Raw genomic sequence first — 22,956 nt, 5'->3', positions numbered from 1 at the left:
AGTGGGAAAAGGTGAGGGTGAGTACCCCACTTATATCTGGTGCCTAAGTGGTTTTGTTTATAGCACTTGATACATACCTGAGCCAAGAATAAAGGAATTTATCATTGTGAAGAGAGGTCAAAGTCATCAACCTTTTAGAATTAGCAGACCAACGTTGCTATTAGTGTTTGGTTGTGTTTGCTAGCAAACACTAAGCGAAATTGGTTGGATTTCTCACCTGAAGGATAAGGAGGTAACCTCTAGTAAACCGTACTTCCTTCATCCCTGTGGGAAAGCCCACGTGTACAGGGGCATTCAAAGAAAGCAGGCTTTCCCTTTGAGAAGGGAGGGTTGAATTTCCTTAGCTTTTACTTTTTTCTGTTTTTATTGTTTTGGGTTCAGAAAGACTTTTTGCAAGCTGTAAGACAATCAGTTAATATTTATGAAGCACCTGCTATGTGCCAGATACTGTGCTAAGTGCTGGGGATATAAAAAGAGGGAGAAGACAGTCCCTGACCTCAAAGAGCTTGCCATCTAATGGGAGAGGCTGGCTCACCATCAGGGCCTGGGGGACCAATAAACAGGCTATTAGAATTTTATAAATTCTGTTAAATTGTATCACCATGTATTTGCAGGCATAGAAAAATATTAATTACAGGATATGAATGCAGACTGTGCCAGATTGACTTTTCGTAAGACCCTTGAGTACAAGGTACTAATGAAGACATTCACAAAGCATAATGCAGGCTCTCCCCAAGTTGTTAGAGAAGTATACGTGACTTGGGACTGGAAACTCTTCCTGAATCCAAAAGTCTTTAGTCTAGCATTGCTTCCAGCTCAGTACCCTCAGCTATCATCCCTGTGGAGGTGCAACTTGACAGCTGACTCCTGAAGGTGTTACAGCCCCATTTATTGAAAACTCAAAAAAAAAAAAAAGTTCTTGCCCCTAAAAGTCCTTGGCACTATCCAGTGGTTCAGCATCAGAAAGTAACATAATTTTATCAGTGTAAGTAGCCGTTAAAGGAGAAGCATTAACATCTGCTTTGCCACTGCACCCTAAGGAGCACAGGACCTTTCCTTCCACGTATTTTGTCTCTCTTGTTAGAACGTGGGCTCCATGACAGCAGGACTGTCTTGTGTTTCTCTTTGTATCCTCAGTTTAGCTTAGCGCTTTGTGTGTGGTAAGTGCTTAATAAGTGCTCTGTATTCATTCATTCCTTTTCATTCCATTAGATATGCGGGGGGGGGGGGGGGAGCAAATCTTAAACTGGGGAGAGAATAAGTCACTCCACCCTACTTGAAATACTAGGAGATTCTAGTCATGATGCCTTCATCAGATGAAGACAACTTTATTGAATTAATTAATTAATCAAATCCATTAAACTAATCTACTCCATGTTGTTCCATATTCTACAAAACAGCCACTAGTTCAGACCCCCAGATTATTCAGTGTATGGCATCTTAGAAGAGACAGCAGTTCCCTCCAAGCCCTCAAGAGGGAATCCTTTGGGCCCGGAGAACAGAAGGAAGAAGTAGGGTCCCTGTCCTCTTTCTCTTTCCTCCTATCTTGACCAGAGGAAGACCTTGTGAATTTTGTAGGGTTGGAGGATTTCAGCTTCTCATGAGCTTCCTGGCAGTGTCCCCAAAGCGGCAGTGACCAGCAGAAGGGTTTGCATTGGGAGCTGAGGACAAACTAGACACACTAAATAAAGGCCGTTTCAGGACTCTGCAAAGTGTCCGACAGAAAGGGGAAGGAAAGGACTCCCAGCAGCCAGGATGTGCTTCAGCCCTTAATCAAATGGATTCTTTCAACTTAAGCTCACTTTTCCCAGGATTCAGTATGTATTAATAGAAGGATGCCCTAAGTTTGGGCTGATTTTTGTACCAATTCTCTTTACTGTGCCATGTGAGTAAACATATGTTTAGAGGGACAATTAAGTCTTGTTAGCTAATTAATATTGACTGATTATCCAGTAGGAGAAACACAGGGCTTCTAATTCCTCAGAGTCCTTTAGATCTCTGAAGGGAGAAGTAGTGATCAACCTCTGGGACCCAGCTTGTCAGTGAGAAACAGAGCACCAAAGCATGAACTATGTAAGTATAATCCAAGTTACTTTATAACAAGCTGAGGTGCTTTGAGATCAGGTGGGAAGGAAATTATGTCCAGTTGGGGCTGATCAGGAATACATGGTCTAACTTCTTCATTTAAATATGAGGGAGTTTAGACCAACATACAGATTGAACTTTATTAACAGAAATGACCTGACAGAGTAGTCATATAAACAAGGAGATTCCCCTGACAGCCATTTAGGGAACAACATTTCTGGCCATTTGTGTTGAATGGATTTTTGTGCCTGTAAGGTTATCAAAAGGCATTGGAGAAAGGATGATGGTACACTCCAGATTGAACAGCACACTATTTATCAACTGTAACCAAGGAGTCATCCCAGCTACAAGTCACAAGACAGGTTGTCTCCTACATGACATTATAATGTCTTAGAGCTTTTGTTTCAAAAATTCAGCAGAAAAAATCAGTTGTGGAAAAGTGACAATTTCATTGTAAGTAAAGTGACAACAAGATGAAATATTTGCAGAATGGCAGGATGAGCCTCACAGTAACACCAGTACTGTTAATAAAATGGAAAAAATGTGATCAATGTAGTGCAATGTATTGATTTTTTTTTGTTTATGATATAACTTTTATGTTCTTTGATGGTTGTGGTCACCCCTGCCCACAATATAAGTTAATGTAATAGTTACAAATAAAACAAAATAAGAGTTTAGCAGACAGCTACCTAGTCAAGCTTAGCAGTGCAATAATAAATTAAGTACTTGGATGGCAAAAGTATTGGTTCACAGCTTTAAGACTATTGAGTTGACCTTCTGTGTTCACAGATACATGCTGTAAATCATTTCAGGTATAGAAATGAATCAGAGTGACAAATGTTTCCTTGTCAGTTTAATAGGCAAGAAACATAGGTTTCTTGAGAGAACCTGAGAGAAGTAAGTGAACTATTTCTGACCTATTCAATATGTACTTGTGAGTGTTTGGCTTAGCAAATGCAAGTATGTCAGTAGTATGGTAAAGCAGATAATTAGTCCCAGTGAATTTTCCTAGTCAGAATAACCTAGCATAATTACGTCAGAATAGATCATCTTTCTCTTAACATTTGATGTATCAATTGCATCAAAAATTTGCCTTTGGTTATTTTCAGGGAAGATATACCAGGTAGATACTGATTTTGCCCCAAATCTCTATGAGTTTTCACAATATAATGGTGTTGAAAAGCCATTTGTCTTAGATTTTGATACATGTCAATATATGGGTCCAGGATTAAGATAAAATTAACTTTAAAATGCAGAATAAACCAAACACATGAAAGTTTAATGTACTGAAAATTCAGAATTAATGAAAATGGTGTAAAATTCTACCCAGTATATCATAAGCTGCTTGAAAGCCTTTAAAAAAAAAAAGGTCATTAATCAATGTATGTAGGGCTTTCTACATAATAGGCATTTTTATTTTGTGAATTGAATTGATGGCTGAATTTAAATTTTAGCATACAAATTTATTAATGACATTTCGCAAAAGCTAACTGACTTGTATATCTGCTTCTGTGTTCTAAAAGCAACTCTTCAAAGAGTCATAGTTGTTTTTTCAGTTTTTTTTAATAATTCTATTATTACTGTCTGAATATAGGGTATCTTCAAATTTGGTTTTTGTATTATAGTATTTTAGTATCTCATGTTCAGTGGGAAAATGGTATTATATTTATTGATTAACAAAAAATGCAATCAGATATAAGTTTATATGGGTTTTACAATAGAAACATATTACCCTAATTACTGATTTTTAAAGTGGCCATTTGTATTTATTTGAATCTAGTCAATTCTAAACTTTTTCTTCTTTGCTTATAGATCCATGATCTAATAGACTTGGGTATTCATTTCAGTGTGACAATTATAATTCACCTATGCCTTCTCATCCTATATAATCTGGATATTATCTAGAGGAGGGACACCAGCGTGGTGTGGCCATAGTTTGAAGTCATACAAAGTTTGACTAAGTACAAAATTGAACATACTTGTGATGGTTATGGAGAAGAGATAGAGGGCCATGATAGCTATCATTTGTAGGAGTATCACATGGAAGAGGAGTTGTGCTTGACATCAGGCGGCAAAGCCAAGAGCAATAAGGAGAAATTTCTACGAGACCAATTTAGACAATGTTGGGGGAAATTATATGTAATTATAGCTGTTCAAAAGTGGAGCAGGACTCCTTCAGGGGAGTGGTTCATTCCCCCTCCCTGGTGGTCTTCAAACAAAGAGTGGGTGATAATCACTTGTGGGAGACAATAGAAACAACAATAATTATGAGACATATCACTACTGATTGGAAAATTTTATTGCCAGAATTTTGTCAGAAGCTTAATAAACTGAGAGATGACATATCCCTATATTGCAAATATAGTCTTCAAAATGTCCTTGAGAATTCAACAAACAACCAGGAACATTATCCTAGACAAATTTGTTGTCCACAATTGCTTGGACCTACCAATGATCTATTCAAATATAAGAACAGTGTTTTAAGGTAGATGTTGCCATGTGAATGCTTACAATTTCCAAGCTACATGAAATCAAAACATTTCAAAATAGAGACCTAGAGGAATAAATCAGTGCTATAAGAAAAGAGGATAAAGTATATACATATCATCCCCATCCTCCTATCTGCTGCTAGAGTAATCTCAAAGATGCTTTTAGTGAACCTACACAATATAAAGTTTCAAATCGACACTTGTAATCAGTTATAAAAAGCATTTACTTTAGCCAATGGCATAATAGTCTAGGGACTATTAGACACAAAAGAATAATAGGATAGTGACCTGCCTGAGGACCATTTCAATTTAAACTCTGTAGAATGAGAACGACAACAAGATAACAGTAATAGGAACTTACATTTACATAGCACTTCCACAATCACGTGAGGTAGGTAATACATTGGCTGTTATCCTCATTTCACAGATTAATAAACTGAGGCTCTAAGTGATTAAGTCGTTTGCCCATGGTGACATATCTAGTAAGTAGTTGAAGAATGGAATAGGAATACGGACTGAACCTACAATATCACTTTTTTAGGGAACTCCTCAATGTAGGAAACATCTCTACAATTTATAGTTATCTTTCTTTTTTTAGATTAATTAACTGAGAATCTAAAAGATTTGCCAATGGTCACACACCTAGGAAAGAGTAGATGAACTGTACATGTAATTTCAGTGATATAGGGAGCTCCCCAGAGAAAATTCCCTTTAGCAATTCAGATTGGCACCATCTCTGCAATTTATGTTCTTAGACAGTTGCCTAGAATACTGAGAAAAATAATACAGAATATTGAAAAGTTTAGTGACTTGCCAATGATTGCAGTCAATTACAGCTAATAAGAATAGCTAGCATTTTTATGTTACTGTGTGAGTACTGTGTGCCAGGCACTGTGCTAAGGCTTTACAATTATTATCTCATTTGATCCTCACAATAACTCTGAGAATTAGTTGCTATTACTATCCCTGTTTTATATATAAAGAATCTGAGAGTCAACAGAGTTTAAGTGACTTGCCCAGGGTCACACAGTAAGTGTCTAAGACTGGATTTGAACTCAGGTCTTCCTGACTCTAGGCTCAGTGCTATATCCACTGTGGTACTACCTAGCTGCCCTAAAGGCAGGACTTGAACTTTTCTTCCTGACTTTAAGGCTAGGTCTATATCCACTATATCATGCTTCCTCCCAGGTACTTGAGGCAGAATTTAAATCCAGGTCTCTCTCAACTCCAAGTTGACAGTGCCTGTTTGAGAGAGGATCCTTTAGTTTTGACTGCATGACTACTAAGGTCCTTTCCTATTCTGAAGTTCTGATTCCTTCCATGTATTGTATAGGTAAGTCCATTCAATTGTGGATGATAATCTTTGTGCAATGGATATTTAGAGGCAATTAGTTATAGGATAGTGTGGGATAGTGGAAAGAACCACTTGGAGTAGAAGTCTTTGGTTCAAATACCAGTTCTGCCCCTTGGCTAATCCTTTTGCCATGACAACCTAGGGTCACTCATATGACCTGACGTAAGTACTTTAATTTCACTTAATCTCAGTTTCTCATAATAATAATAGCTACCATTTATGTAGTGCTTACTGTGTGCCAGGCACTATGCTAAGCACTTTACAATCATTATCTATTTGATCCTGAAAACAAACGTGGGAGGTAGGTGCTGTTGTTATCACCATTTTACAGATGAGACTGATAATTCATCTTGGTCTGGAAGGTGATCCTGAGCTCTTGAAGGCTCTCTCAGTGGAGTACAATCTCTGGCAGGTTCTACCGTGCTGAAAAGGCTTTGAGTATGATGCCAGGCAAAAGAGATTATCTCTTCATTCCACTGACCAGCCTAGCAAAGTTCAGAGTACATCACCGATAGACTGGTCACTTGCTTAATCTTTAGCTATGGAAACTCATGAAATAAAGAAAAATTCAAAAGGACCCTTAGTCATATGTAGTCCCTAGCCCCTTTATGCTTCTGCAGTAACAGGGCAGAGAGTTCTAAAAAGCACACAGTTTTCAAATCATATATATTAACCTAACTGTTGGTAAACTGGGATCCTTTTCATAGGAACAATAAATGGAAGTGCTACTGGAAGGGCTGAATTGTATCAATTGTGGCATTTTAACTATAAATGAAGTTAAAAGGTAGAAGGAAGTTGGAGCTAAATAGAGGAATTATTCACTGCTAACAACTTCTCCTTGGGCAGGCAAATAAAGGAGGAGTTAAGGATTGGTTTTATCATGTATACAAAATCAACAACATTTTGTGGGGCATTTGGTCATCTAGAATTACAGTGCTCATAATTATTGTCAAGAAGGCCACCATGAAAATAATTGTAGCTTAATCTGGTGTAGAGGATGAAGAGATAAAGGAAATCTATAACAACCTCAATGAGACCCTACAAATTAAATCAGTATACACATACATGAGGATTTATATGTTTATATATAAATTGCATATACATATGTGTATATAAGCACATACTTTGTTACTTTAATGTAAAGGTGAGAATAAATAAAGATGATGAAAATTATGTTGAAATATATAGTGCAGGAGGAGGAAGTGGAGAGGTCAAAGACTTGTGAACTGCAGAAAGGCTTTATGAATACTTTCTTTGAAAAAATACTCAGAAAGCCCTAGACATGATGAGTACCAAATAACATCACAAAAAAAAAAAAATCCACCCTGAAATCGATACTAACAGGCAGGAAATGATTCATTACTGATGTACGAGTCATTCATGAACCAGCTGTCTTTGTGCATTCAGATCACTGACTTATTGGAGCAAAGATCAAAATTAATACAAGCTAGAAGAAAAAATGAAAATGAGAAAAAAGATAAGGCATATAATTAAAATAACTCCATCTTGACCTATTTAAATGAGCTATTGATGTGGAAAAATGAGAACCAGATTATGAAAGCATATAGAAATATAATTTCATGTAGAATTTTGACCGGTGTAAATCATTTGCTATAACCAGGCGACTAACATGGCTTAAAAAGCTCCATAACAAACAGCCACTTGACTTACCTGCCAAGTAGACAGCAACGATAGCCCAGAGCAATGCCAGTTTAGAAGATTAATTTAATTTTTCACGTATTAAAGAGAAAGATCATGGAAGATCATAAGCAGCATTTTCTTATAAAGAACACAAAAAGCTATCACAAGAAAAAGACACTTTAAAGAAAACTTACCAAGAGAGAAATGTGAGCAAAATAGTCCTCCGTACATTAAAAGAGGACACTAGAAAGAAAATAATAAACAGAAGAAGGCAAAGGTCTACAAAGATTTTTGTAACAAAGACTTTTCACCATTGAGGACATTGGAGCCATCACATCTGGACTCTTAACACAGTCCTGGATTGTTTCTGGAGAGGTAGAAAAGATACACTGAAGAAAACATAGATGAGAAAAGCAGTCTAACCAGACCAAATATACATAGAAGTGGACTGTTTTGGAAGTGACATAATTTTGAAGGCATGAAAAGTACAAGGTATTCAGAAGAGAGAAAGATACCAAAATGAGAAAAAACCTTGAATGTTATAATTTTCCTGAAAAGGCAAGTAAGAGAATATCTATAACTCCCAACATGTATGTCTACTTTCTTTTCTGTATGAGATTAAGATGAGAATAATCTACATCCACATGTAGGGCTTTCCTGATTCAGGCATTAGGAGGAGCCAGGCTTTTAGAAGAGGTTTTCTGTAGTAAGCCATATCTTTGTCATTGCACAGTTGGCTTAAAGATAGAGAGAATGCAAGATCCTATTCTGTTTATTGATTGATGATGATAAAAAAGCTTTTAATTCAGTAAAGCCAAATGCCTCCTTGAAACTTCTCCCAAAACAACATGCTTCCCATGCATGTATCAGATTTATAGATGATTCTTTGAAATACATAACAACATAGATTAGTTTATTCAGTGACCTTCTGATTATTAATATCACGACAGGCAAGAATTTCAAGGCATATGTTTACTAAAAAATGCTTGCAACTGTTGTGAAGGAGACCTAACTCAGAGAACAAGTTGATGTTCTGTTTTACAGATGACATTATATTGATGCAGTTCAGCCCTAAAATGTTATATAGAGCCTCCTAAATGAAATCCATAATCACTTTAGCCAGTTTGGCCTATCTGTACAGGAAATATTCATTGAATAAACAAGGTCCAGTGTCTAGATGATGATGTCTGAATGAATAATCAACAAATTTCATCTGTCAGTGTAGGTACTACAAATTTCAACTAAAATTTAATAATCATTTGTTAAGTACCGCTGTGTGTTAGGCACTGGAAATATAAAGACAAAAGCAAAACAGATGTCCTCAGAGAGCTAGTATTCTGTTGGGGGAACAACATGTACAGAGAAAATTATCAATATAAAAAATGTCTGGACAGTGATTTCTACCCTGTATTGAACAGAATTAAAGAAGGCTGGATTGTCCCTGGGAAATTGCATGGTTCTTTTAATGGTTTCAGCCTTCTCCCTGAAACTAATATCAACATCCTTCTGATATTACTGTATGACTACAAGTCATGAAACCTTCAGTCTCCAAAGAGTTGAAATTGACTGTCATCTGAAGGACAATGAAGAAATGCATGGTAGTAGATGGAAGAATAGGAAGAAATAGAGCCAAGCTTCCCAACATATCTCTTCCATAAAGATCTAGAAAACATACGGGATGAAGTTCTGATTGAGAAATTAAAGAAAAACACCTCAGCAAGTCATAGTTCCAACTTAAGTCAATAGAGAAAGACATCTAGAGAGGTCTATGGACATTGGGAACAGAATCTAGGTAACAATATCCTATGAATAGCATTCTAGCACTTGAGCACTGAGAGAAGATCAAGGCTTTGCATCAGGACAAAGTTCCATAAAGGAGGGCCCAAATCTTGTGCAGGATGCAGGAACAGGTGCCAGCTGGAAACTCTGTTGTCACAGAGACAGGATGAACTGAGGAGAAGACCTGGGCCTAAGGCTGTCTACTAAGCAAGGACCAAGTTCAAAAGTAAAAATTAGTTGCATCCTTCTGACCCCAGGAGTGGCCTAGAATGAAAAACCTTAAAGGCAAGGTTAAATTGAGTTACAGGGGGAAATAGACAGTAAAACTAAAATAGTGGAGGGCCTCAGTTTGCCCCTCTCAGACCTAGATAAATCTATCCAAAAAATAGTTAAAGAGTGAGGGACTTTAATAGAATTTGATAAAAGTTAGATATCCCAGAGATTATTGAATGAGAATAGAAAGGAGTATTTATGTTTTTCAGATATGGATAGCACCTTTACAAAAATTAAGCATCTACAAGCCTCACGAATAAATGCAGAAAAGCAGAAATATTAAACATGTCTTTTATAAACCACACTGAAAGAGAAATTATCTACGTACAACAAAGGGATACTGAAGAAATGATTAAAAACTAATTTGTGACTAAATTAATTTAATCCTAAATAATAGGGGTATCAAAGAACAAATCAGAGAAAAAAAATGAATAATTTTATTAAAAATAAGAACAATGAGATAGTACACCAGAATTTTTGTGGTTCAGTCAAAGTGGTCTTTAGGAGAAAACTTATATTTGTAAACACTTTTGATCAATAAAAATTAAAACTGCAGATCAATGAATTGGGCATGCAACTAAAAAATAAACCAATACTTGAAAACAAACAAATTAAAAGCCTCCAATTAAGCACCAAAATTGAAATCCTGAAAATCAACAAAGAGGTGAAAAAAATGGAAAATAATAAAACAACAGTATTGAATTAGTAAATAAAACTAGGAGCTATTTTAGAAGGAAAAAAAAGTAAAATAAAACTATTAGCTAGCTTAATTTTTAGAAAAGAAAGAAAACCAAATTATTAGTATCAAAAATGAAAAAGATTAATTCATGACGAATGAAGAAGTAATAAAATAATTAGGAACTATTTCACCCAATTATATGGTAGTAAACTTAAAATCTAAATAGGTCAATATATCTAAAAATATAAAATGTACTGATTGACTGAAGACATAGAATCCTTAAGCAACTCAATCTGAAAAAAAAAAAAATTGAACAAGTCTTAAATGTGCTCCCAAAGTATGTGAGGGGATGGGGAGAGGATGACCCAGGACTGAATGGACTTGTAAGTGAATTCTATCAAATATTTAAAAAATAATTCCAAAATTACATGACCTGTTTAAAAAATAACTGGGAATTGGAGTCCTACTAAATTCTTTCTATGATATAAATATAATATTGATATCTATACCACTGAGAGTCAAAACAGAAAAAGGACAGTATCTCTAATGAATTTTATTGAAAATGTTAAAAATAATATATTTTCAAGGAGTTGATAGAAGCCTATCAAAAAGATTATGTACTTTTTGACCAGGTTGGATTCATAACAGGAATGCATTGGCTGTTTTAATATCAGAATAATTATAAACACAATTGACCATGTTAATAACAAGAAAAAATCATGATTATAACAATAGATGCAGAAAAAGATTTTCACAAAATACACTTTTTCCTTAAAAACAACAACAACACTAGAAAGTATAGGAATAAACAGATCTTTCCTGAATATGTTAAGTAATATCTGTCTAAAACTTGATCCAGCATCTGTGATTGGGATAAATTAGCGACCTTTCACAGGAGTAAAGCAAGAATGTCCATTATCACCATTACTATTCAATTTAGTGCTAGAAATGCTAGCTATAGCAATAAGAAAAGAAAAAAAATGAAGGAACAAGAATAAGCAAAAAAAAAAAAAAAGGAACAAGACAGTTGCTTTTTGCAGAAGATATGGTTTATTTTGAAAATCCTAGTAATTCTACTAAAGCTAATTGATTCAGTTAACAACTTCAGCAAAGTTGTAGGATATAAAATAAAGCCACATAAATCATCATTTCTTTATATTGCAACAGAGTCCATCAGAAAGACATAGAGAAATTCTATATAAAATAGTTACCAAAAAAAAAAAAATTAATTGCCAGGCAACCTTCCAGTACACACAAGCACCCAGGTGGTAGATGGAGAGCTGGTCCTGGAGTCAGGAAGAACTGAGTTTTGATCCATCCTCAGACACTTAGTGTGTGACCCTGGGCAAGTCCCTTGACTTCCCTTTTCCTCAGATTCCTGAACTACAAAATAGGGACAACAGCAGTGCCTATTTTCCAGGGTTGTTGTGAGGACCAAATGAGATATTTGTGAAGTGATTGGCACAATTCCTGGCATCCAATAGGTATTTTATAAATGCTAGCTATCCTCTTTGGCCTCATCCTCATCATTGTTGTTATAAATTAACTATATGAAGACAGCAATAAAACACTTTATACAAATAAAGGCAGATCTGCATAATTGGAGAAATATTAATTTCTCATGAGTAGGCCATGCCAACATAGTAAAAATGATAATGCTAGGATATATTCTCTGCAACAGATAGTATGTCTTGTCTGTAAAGATAAGCCTATCTGCATTTGGACCAACTCACTTCCAGAGGATTGACCACTGTCTTCTAAGGCATAGAGGTGTGGCATTTTGCATTATTGGCGACATTATCTATGTAGATGAAAAATCTGATGTTAAGGTATTGAATAACTAATCTCTAACAAGCACAAAATCAGTGCTTTATACATGTTTATTGAATTGGATGTAAACATCAAGGTTTTACTCATCAATTATTTATTATGCATTTACAAGTAGAGAATACTCAACCATTTAAACACAACATGATGGAAATATACCTCATTATCTTACACCTCTTTCAAACTTCTCTATTTCTGTCAAGAATACCATTGTTCATCATACTATAATCTAGTCAGTCTGGGCTACCTGACTTTCCTGATATGTGACATTCTGTCTCTTACCTTCATGAAATGGGGTTCCTACTTTTCTCTCCCTCTTAGACTATAGCTATAACTTTCTTCAAAGCTCAAGGCCAATCACTTACCTTTCCACATGAGATCTTTAATCATTTGACTGTTATAGAAACATCATAGCTAAAATCCAGAAGCTTTCAAGTTAAAGAAAAAAATATTATAAATATCCAGAAAGAAAGAATTCAAATACACAGTCAGAATCACACATGATTTAGCAATCTCAACCATAAAGGGAGCAGGGAACTTGAATCACAGTATTCTAGAAAGCAAAGAATATGGGCGTATATTCAAGAATAACTTTCCCAGCTAAACAGTATAATGATATAAGGGAAATAATTGATCTTTAATGAAATAGAACACCTATAAATATTCCTGATAAAAAGACCAGAGCTATTTAGGAACTTTGAAAATTCAAATTCAGAAGTTAAGAGAAATAGAAAAAAAGTAAACACAAATGAAAAACGATAAAGGACTAAACAAAGATAAACTGCTTACAATATGAGAAGATCGTTCATTTGGGGTCATAGGAGTGCGATTAGACCGAATCAGGGAGTGTTTTTGTTATGTTTTGGTGATGTTAAGAAACGAATTAAATGAGAGGATAAAAACAATACAACCAGTGGAGGAGTTGGAGGTGGGGGAGAGAGAAGAAAGGAAAAGAAGATTAGGGGAAATTATCTCACATAAACAAGGTAGGCAAGTAGACATCTATACAAACGAAAAGAAGGAGATTGGATGAATAGCTGACATTTCAACCTCACTCTCTTCTGAACTGATCAAAAAAAAAAAGAGAGAAGAAAATGCATATATACAGACACAAACAGGTAAATAAATAAATTTTATTTTACTCAGGAGGGAAGTAGGGAAAAGGGAGAAGGGGCAAGGGAAATAGAGGGGGGGTAGACAAAGGGAAGGATTAGTCTTAAGCACAACAAACTCTGAGGATATACAAAAATATTTATAGCTCTTTTTGAGGTGAAAAAGAATGACAGTCTAAGGGGGTACCCATCAATTTAGGAATGGTTGAACAAGTAATGGTAGATAAATGTGATGGAATACTATTGTGCTTGAACTGGTGCAGGGTGAAGTAAATAGAGTCAGGTGAATATAAGAATGACAGCAATTTGGTAAAGACAAACAACTATGAAAGAATTAGGAACTTTGGTGAGCATAATGATTTTATCATAATTCTGGAAGACTAATGATGAAACATGCCACCACCTCATTTTAGAAATGTGGAGATTTTTTTGGACATAGACAATGTAGAAATTTGTTTTGCTTGACATGTTTTTGACATGTTGCTTTGCATGTTGGCAACAGGGGTTTTGTTTTTCTTTTGTATTCAATTTTGTGTGGGTGGAGTATTGGTTGGGAGGGCAATAAGGTAGATTTTTGCTGATTAAAAAAATTTTAAAGTTAAAAAAGTTAATCTTGTACTCAAGTTTTAGAGAAGCTAAAATTATGGTGGTTTATATTCAGATTGATATTGAATGTGCATGTATTAGTGTGTGATAATTTTACTAAATAAATGTTGAAATCTTCTAATAAATGATGTTCTTATTGGTTTTATTTTAGATTCTTTCAGAAATGCAGCCTTTCATTTAAGGATATACCTATTGAAGTTTACCAGAAATGAGTCCAAGGTTGCAGATATGTAAATTAAAAGGCGAAAAAAAAGTTTAACACTTTATTTTGTAACAGCAGGAATTAGTAATTAGCAAAAAAAAGTAAAATATATTCATAGGAGGAAAACTTAAAGTGAAATAAGGCCATATTGTTTCCAAAATGGGAGGAGGACTTACTAATTAAAAATCTTGCACAGATTGGAAATGACTAATCAACATTAGGGAAATAAAAAGGGAAAATCTGTACTGGTATTGCTCATGTCTAAAAATGGTTCCATGTCCAATTTTAACAATGTTTTCTAGCATGTCACCAGCAATTGTGTTTTAACTACTGGATTGAAAAGAAGAAGTATTTTGTCATATACTGTGTAAAAAATATTTTGTAACTTAAGATCAGTTTAAATATGTGTGTCATTGTGGAAATATCCATCTTATTGCAGATAAATAATGGTGGTTACACAGTATTTGATTCAAAATAATAAGTACTTATCAATTACATCTTCAATGTGAAGATTTAGAATTCAATAATAGCACAGAATGTCAAAGCTGAAAGTGACCTCAAAGGTCACTCTAGTCCAGACTGCCCTGTAATAGAAATACACCCAATGCCTCTTCTACGTGGTCATCATCCAGCATTTTTGGAAGGAATTCCAGAGAAGTGTAACCCATTGATTTAAAAAAAAAAAAAAAAGCAACCAGTCTTATGCACTTTTCTCTGTATTTCTGAGTTTTTCTGTACACTGAAACAAAATGTGCCTTTCTGAAACTTTGACCCCTTAATCCTGTTTTGCCCTCCTAGGACCAATTAGAACAATTCTGTTCTCTCTTCCTTATGATAGTTTTAAAAATATTTGGAAATAAGTGACTCTGTATTCTCTTTTATAGGCTAGACATCACTCATTTCTTCAATTTATTTTTATATTCCAAGGGTGCTAGCCCCTCAGCTTCCTACTCCCCATCCTCTGGCCACATTGCAATATGTCAGTGATATATTGTGACTCCCAAATGGAACGTGATATTCCACTTTCCATACTACCTTATTAGGGTAGAATATATAACATAAGTTAATTTTCTTTACAATTTAATTAATCAAGTTAGTCTGTACACACTAAAAATGCAAAGCTGGGTAGTGATATTCTAAAAACTATAATAGTTTTTTAAAAATAAATTCATTATTTATTTTTAGCATTCATTTAAAATTTTTTTTGAGTTCCAAATTCTCTCCTTTCCTATAGTGTTTTCCCAACCCATTGAGAAAGCAAGCAATATATCAGTTGTACATGTGAAATCATTCAAAACCTATTTCCATATTAGCCATGTTGCCAAAAATATGCAAGAAAAACAAATTGAAAAATATATACTTCAATCTTCACTTAGACTTTATTCTCTCTCTAGAGGTAGATAGCATTATCCATTGTGAGTCCTTTGGAATTGTCTTAGAACATTGTCTTGATTAGAGTAGCTAAGTCTTTCACAGTTGATCATCTTGGCTACATTAATGTGTAATGTACTGGTTATCGGTTCATATAAGTATACCCAGATTTTCTAAAACCGTCTTACTTGTCATTTCTTATGGCACAATAGTATTCTGTGACAATCATAATACCACAACTTGCTCATCCGTTCCCCAATTGATGAACATCCCCATAATTTCCAATTACTTGCCACTACAAAAAGAGCTGCTATAAATATTTTTGTACATACAAATCCTTTTCCTTTTTGTTGATGCTTTTTTGGGTACATACCTAGTAGTGGTATTTATGGGTCAAAGGGTGTAGTTCCAAATTGTTCCTTTCTTCCAAACTGCTCTCCAGTTTTCCCAGCAATTTTTATGAAATGTTGAGTTCTTACCCCAAAAGTTTAGATCTTTGAATTTATCAAACACTAGAATACTATGGTCATTTACTACTATGTATTGTGTACCTAATCTATTTCATTCATCCACCACTCTATTTCTTAACCAGTTAACAGTTGTTTTGATGATTACTGCTTTGTAATATAATTTGAAATCTGGTATTGCTAGGTTGCTTTTCTAGTTTTTTTTTCATTGATTTCCTTGATAATCTCAACCTTTTGTTCTTCCAAGTGAATTTTGTCACTATTTTTTCTTACTCTATAAAATAATTCTTTATTTTAGTTTGATTGGTATGGCACTGAATGGGTAGATTAAGTTAGGTAAAATTGTCATTTTTATTGTATTGGCTCAGTCTTTCCATGAGCAATTAGGATTTCACCAGTTGTTGATATAATCATTATTTTGGTTGTTTTTGTTATTAATATGATCAATTATACTGATAGTTTTCCTAATATTAAACCAGCCCTGCATTCCTGGCATAAATCCCCCCACCCCTGGTCATGGTGTATGATCTTTGTGATATATTGCTGTAGTTTCCTTGCTAGTATTGCATTTAAAATTTTTACATTAATATTCATTAGGGAAATTGGTCTATCGTTTTCTTTCTCTGGTTTTGTTCTTCTTGGTTTAGGTATCAAAACCATATTTGTGTCATAAAAGGCATTTCATAAGACTTCTTTATGTATTTTTCTAAATTGTTTATATGATATTAGAATTAATTTTTCTTTATATGTTTGGTGGAATTCAGTTTCGTTGAATTCTTCTGGTCCTGGGGATTTTTTTTTTAGTGAGTTCATTATGGCTTTTTCTATTTTTTTTTCTAAGATAAGCTTACTTAAGTATTCTATTTACTCTTCTATAGTTTGGGCAATTTATATTTTTTTAATTATTCACCCATTTCACTTAAATTCTTAGATTTATTGGCATGTAATTGGGCACAATAGCTCCTAATAATTGCTTTAATTTCATCTTCACTGGTGGTTTAGTCACCTTTTTCATTTTTGATACTGTTAATTTGGTTTTCATCTTTCACTTTTAAATCAAATTAACTAATAGTTTATATTTTATTGATTTTTTTCTTTCATAAAACCACTTCCTAGTTTTATCAGTTCAGTTTTTGCTTACTTTCAATTTTATTAATCTCTCCTTTGATTTTCAGGAGTTCCAATTTGGTGTTTAATTGGAAATTTTTAATTTGTTCTTTTTTTTTTCGTAATTACAGGTTCAATTCATTGATCTGTTCTTTCCCTTTTTTATTGATGTAAGCATTTAAAGATATAAATTCTCCCCTAAGTACTGCTTTGACTGCATCCCACAAATTTTGTTTTGTTGTCTCATTTTTGGCGTTATCTTTAATGAAATATTGAATGTTTCTATGATTTATTCTTTGACCCACTCATTCTTTAGAATTTAATTATTATTGTTTTCAATAAATTTTTAATCAATGCTTCCAAGGACTTTTACCCAATATAACTTTTTATTGCATTATGATCTGAAAAGGGTGATTTTAATATTTTTGCTTTTCTGCATTTGTTTTGAGGTTTTATGCCCTAATACATGATCAGTTTTTATGAAGGTACCTTGTATAACTGATAAAAACGTATACTCCTTTCTATTCCTATTCAGTTTTCTTCAGTGGTCTAGCATATCTAACTTTTCAAAAATTCTAATTGCTTCCTCAGCTTCTTTCTTATTTATTTTATGATTAGATATGTCTAGTTCTGAGAAGGTAAAGTGGAGGTCTCCTACTAGTAACTACAATAATTTTAAGTATTAACTTACCATATGTACCTAGCTGAACATTATGGGAAGAATTTCTGACTATCCCCCTCCCCCGGCCCCAATTTTTCCTTTTGTCTCTGTCATAAGATTCCCCTAGGGGAATGTAGTCTGATGTTATAGCAAGAGACTGAACTGGAAGTCAAAGTACATGAACAGAGGTCCAATTTGCTACAAATTTAGGGTGTTGTCTTACACAAGTCACATTTCCTCCATTTCTTTATCAGCAGAAATAAAAGTATTGGACCAGATTGTCAGTAAGATTTCTTCTAGTCATAATACTGTGCATCTACAACGTGACAGTGTTTTACATGAGAAGCAGAGCAGTGTAGATACAATACCATGAGACTTGGAGTTGAACCTTCCGAGTTCAAGCCCTGGTTCTATCACTGACTCATTTCATTACCCATTAGCAAGCCATTTCATCGTTCTGGGACTCTTTTTAATCATAAAAAATGAGGAGGTTGTAAGAGATGATCTCTAAGAAGACTTCCATCTTAAATAGTATTAGGATTTTATGATAAGTAGGCATAACTTCTGTCAAAATATGACCCAGAAGAATAGGTATAATCATTCTATTGTAGTTATAGAACCATAAGAGTAAAATGTCATTTATATAAATATATATGCATATCTATGTAAAATCAAAAAATCAGATTAAATTTAAGAAATGGGAAAAAAGAAGCATCACAGGATCTTAGATATAAAGCTAAAGGGCCCTTAGTGGCAGAAATATCCAGTTTTTCATTTGAAATATAAAAAAAAAAACTTGAACAGTAAGTAAAATACTTTGCTATTGAAATTGTAAGATATTATAATTAATTTCAACTCATGGGTAATGTTCCAAAAAGGTTTGTTCATCAAGAAGGGCATATTTATCATTAAGAATAAGTTAATGTAATATTTAGTCAAATTAATGAATTTATGTAGGTTGCACTCAGTAGCTGAACGTCTTTTTTTTTTTATAGAATTTCTTATACACACACACATTACTCAGTAGTGATTATAAGTTAATGACACAGACTTTGAAAAACATACCAGAATTTATTTGTACATCCAAAATGAATGCTGTATTTGAAAGAGCTTAAGAATTGAATTCTGATCATAGATTTAGGACTGAAAAGGACCTTAGATGTCATCTAGTCCAAATTTCTGATATGACATAGGAGAGTGAGAAAAGTAACATGAGTTCCTTAAAGTCACACAGGTGTGGTAGGTAATAGAACTGGAATTTAAATCAAGGCACCCTGGGTTCTATCCACCATACCATATTGCCTGCCTATTCAACTTGAGATGCTCTTGCATTGATGCTTCTGTCTCTTAGAACAAGATTTGATGATGATTGGAGTTAATCTTTATGAGTTGCCTTCAGAGCTTCTGTCACCTTCCTTTGAATAATCTCAGTGGTTACAGTTATTTAACATTTGAGAGTCTATTTTATACTGATCCAAAAGTCATTTGGATCTATGATTAGTAAAAATAGATAGTAATGGGATTGGTTTTCTTAGGTACTTATACACCACCTGACTTTAAAGGTAATTGTCAAAAGTTTCCAACAGGGTTTGAACAGTGTACCCATTACTGAGATTACTGCATATCTTTTTATTATGACAGTTTTGAAGAAGACCATTCTTGTGAAATTCTGGTGTAGAATGTAAGCTTCTTGAGGGCAGGAACAGTTTTATGTTTGTCTTTGTCTCTCTGCCGCCTAATACGGTTCCTCAACCATATTACTGTATTTAATAATAATGTAATAATTGTTGAAATTAATTGTTGAATAATTTGGATAATTGGATAATAATTGGATAATTTTTTTATTCATTCTTGGTCACCATTTGGGTATACAGTATTTTAGATAACTTGATGAAGATTTTCCTGTCTTCTATCGCCATGCACATCTTAGTTTTCCTTTTACAACCTGGATGTCATTGTTAAACCTGAAAAACAAACTAAACAAGAATTGAAAATGGAGATGAATTTGTTCTCTAGATTATCCCAGAACTTGGGTGGTAATCTCCACTTTGCATCTGATAAATGCTTGTTCTCTCCCCTCTGGGACTGATGTGTTACACTTGACTGGCAATGCTAGATCTTTTTCCCCTTTGGAAACTTACTTGATTACCAGCACATCTCTAAGGACATAATCATGATATAATAAAAATAATCATGTAAATTGTAATCTATCTCCTATTTCCCTGGAAAAATCTTAATGAAGAATTTTTATATTGATTAGGATTGCTCTGACTTGGGAGATGTAACAAGCAATCTCAGGGAAATGTATTCTTTTTTTTAATGTGTGCCTTGTTGAAGTCCAGTGGTTAAGTTTAGGGTAGGTATTCAAAAGAAAATAGTTTTCTAGCATCACCCAGGGTAAATGTTTCCTGTAGTTTAACTAAGCATTTTGCGGTATTAAAAATGGAGAGGGGAAAGGAATTCAACAGGGATTTTAATATTTCAGTTCAAGAAATGACTGTACAAACTAAAAAGGAAATTCTTAGGTGTTAATGCTACTGTAGGATTTAAAGGGCCATGGAATGCCCAGACACATCTACAGAATTTTCTTACCTTTTAATAGGATCAGAAATAAGAATGGGCCTCCCACAGCCCTTTGCACTACTTGTTGCATATTTTTTAGCATTGACACTTTATACACCTTTTTTCAGGAGGAAATGATGTAGGAAAAAGTTTTCTTCCTCCCTCTTCTCTCCATCTAAGGCACTTGGATGAGCTCAAGTCACTGAAAGCATGGGCAGACTGTGGTCTGTGCTGACAGTTCACCTGCAAGGAAAATTAGTAGCATTATTGCTGTCCCCTTTCTTCCCTTTTGATGGAGAAGGTTGGCAGTGAGAATTGTTAAAGGATACAATCATATTTGTTGCTATGCTTTCATTTATGCAGAAGAAAATATGGCATTACATAATAAATCCATGCCTTTATGTGCTTTTAAAAGGATGTGTTACATTTACTATTCTGTATTATTTATCTTTATTTTTTATGGGGAATAATAAAGCCCTACATTTTTGAGGTAGAAGAAACACCAAGAATATTTCAGATGTTCTAATAGGAAGCATTTTATATTGTAGCATATGTAGGTGCCAAAGGACTTTTGAATCAGACCCTCCAACGTTAGTGATTACCTAAGAAGAGGATTTGTTAAGAGTTCTTTGTAAAGAATGATTTGTTAATCTTTCACATGTAGGAATTGAGTTGTAAGGAACCTCAGAGGTCATCTAGTATACCCTTCCATACTACCTCATTTTATATTGGAGAAAATAAGGTCCTAGATGGTGACTTGCCCAAGGTTACCCAGGAAGCAAGTATAATTTAATTCACTATCCAACTGTGATCCACCATGGCAGGCACTGTGGTGGTATACAAAGAATTGTGACCATGGGGTGCACTAAAGGTCTTGGAGTTAAGGGATCTCAGTTCAAGTCCCTGCTTTCTCATTTACTGCCTTTATGACCGTGGCCAAGTCACGCTCTGGGCCTTTGTTTCCTTATCTATAAAATGGCTTATTTGGAATGGTTAACTTCTAAGGTCTCTTTCAATTCCAGAACTCTGATCCTTTTTCTTAACACATTGCCTGGTACATAGTAACTGCTTATAAGCATAATGCTTATTGAATTGTTGACTTTGTAGTTTGGGCAATAAAAAATAGAGAAGGACTTATTATCTGAATTGTCTTTCCATTTTAACAAAGTTCATACTATGTCAATAGGATTTTCTTGCTTATTTGTTTTGTGTTTTCCTTTATTTAAAAAAAAATTAGGGAGAAGTTAGATGGTTCTGGAATAGGGAGTTATTTTCATGTTCTTGAATATTTTTCTCATTTGTATGCAACATTTTTGAACATTGAGATAAAATGGCCCACACAGAAAGCTGTTCACAAATAGTGGGAGTATGGGTTCTGATCCCCAGCTTTTCTACTGACTGCTTCAACCAGTTACTTAAGTGTCAATTTCCTCATCTGTAAAACTGAATGCATTGGACTTGATGACTTCTTCAGATTTTTTCTGGATTTAAATTCTGGCATCCTACAGAGACAGGAGAAAAAATGAATATTCTCGTAAAACAAATAATTTGAGCTCAATTTAACAGTTGTCTAAAACTGAGCCAGAATTCAATTGTATCCTGGTTATATAACCTCATCAGTACTTATTACTTTTATGGGGGAAAAATCATTATACATATTTAGAAATTGACAAACTGCTTGAAAGAGAAACCAAGGAAGACTTAAAATTCACATTTAAATAATTTGTTTTTGCTCTTTTGTATGTTCACTAGAATATTCTCGACATGACATTTGGTTCAGGAGGCCACTCAAGAGCCATTCTACAGAAAGAAGTGGATGTTACCTTATATGTTCTAGACAGAGATCCGACAGCTTATGCCATAGCCCAACAGCTTTCAGAATTGTATCCGTAAGTTTGTGCTCTTTCTTTTAGGTAGTTTAAGTGTTTAAATTCTTCTGATATGCTCTGGTTTGGGCTCTGTTATCCTGAATAATACTGACAACTTTGCTCTCGCTCCTATTATGTACTCTCCTTGTCTTCCCCACCATAATTAATGCAATTACCTGCAATATTGATACCACTTATATACTGTTTTCTGTGCTGTATTTTTCCTCTTACTGACATCATAGATACACAAATACAATAACTGGTTCTGGCCACAAAATCAAAGAAATACACAAACGCACACATATACGCATATATTTAGTAAATGAATAGAAATTTGGCAAATGAATTTGTCTCTTAAAAAAAAAGTAAGAACATTAATGTTTTCAGATTCCAGGAATGTACTAGAATTCCCATACTATTTACCGGGGAGAAACAAGCACGAGAAAATACATATAAATTCACAAGACCGCGTTTCTGCTATATATGCTTCAGAGTAATATCGCTGCATATCATTATTTTTTTTCCTGACATTAAGACTGACTTTCCTAAATAACCTAAATCAGTGCCATCTTAATAGTACATGTTGGAGTTGTGGAAAATGTTGTCCTTGATAAAAATGAGTTGATAACATTTTTCTTTGGAAAAATGTTGATGGGGAGTAGATTAAATCAAAATTAAAAGTTATTTAAAAGGCATCGGCACAGAATAAAAAAGACATATGGAGGAAATCATGCTTGTCTCCAGATATTTGATGGGCCGGCTATTATACGTAAAAGATGGTAACTTTTTTCTGTAGAGTAGAACTAGAATATATAGGTAGAAATTACATAGACACTCAATAGAAGGAAAGACTTTATTAAAGATGGAGCTGCT

The 22,956-nt window shown here is 34.2% G+C and overlaps 1 protein-coding gene across 5 annotated transcripts in view; it reads left to right on the top strand.

Annotated features, from left to right (window-relative positions):
- The window catches only part of METTL15 (methyltransferase like 15), a 220,964-nt gene that overhangs the window by 83,599 nt on the left and 114,409 nt on the right, over positions 1-22,956 (top strand). For all 5 annotated transcript variants that reach the window (XM_027852550.1, XM_027852546.1, XM_027852547.1 and 2 more), the window contains exon 3: positions 21,968-22,104. In XM_027852550.1, the coding sequence (XP_027708351.1) occupies positions 21,968-22,104 (137 nt within the window). The remainder of the gene's footprint in view (positions 1-21,967; positions 22,105-22,956) is intronic.

This window comes from Vombatus ursinus, unplaced genomic scaffold, assembly GCF_900497805.2.
Source record: "Vombatus ursinus unplaced genomic scaffold, bare-nosed wombat genome assembly UNPS02009770.1, whole genome shotgun sequence".
NCBI lineage: Eukaryota > Metazoa > Chordata > Mammalia > Diprotodontia > Vombatidae > Vombatus > Vombatus ursinus.
The sequence above is the reverse complement of the archived record's forward strand: the minus strand, read 5'-3'. Positions and strand labels throughout refer to the sequence as shown.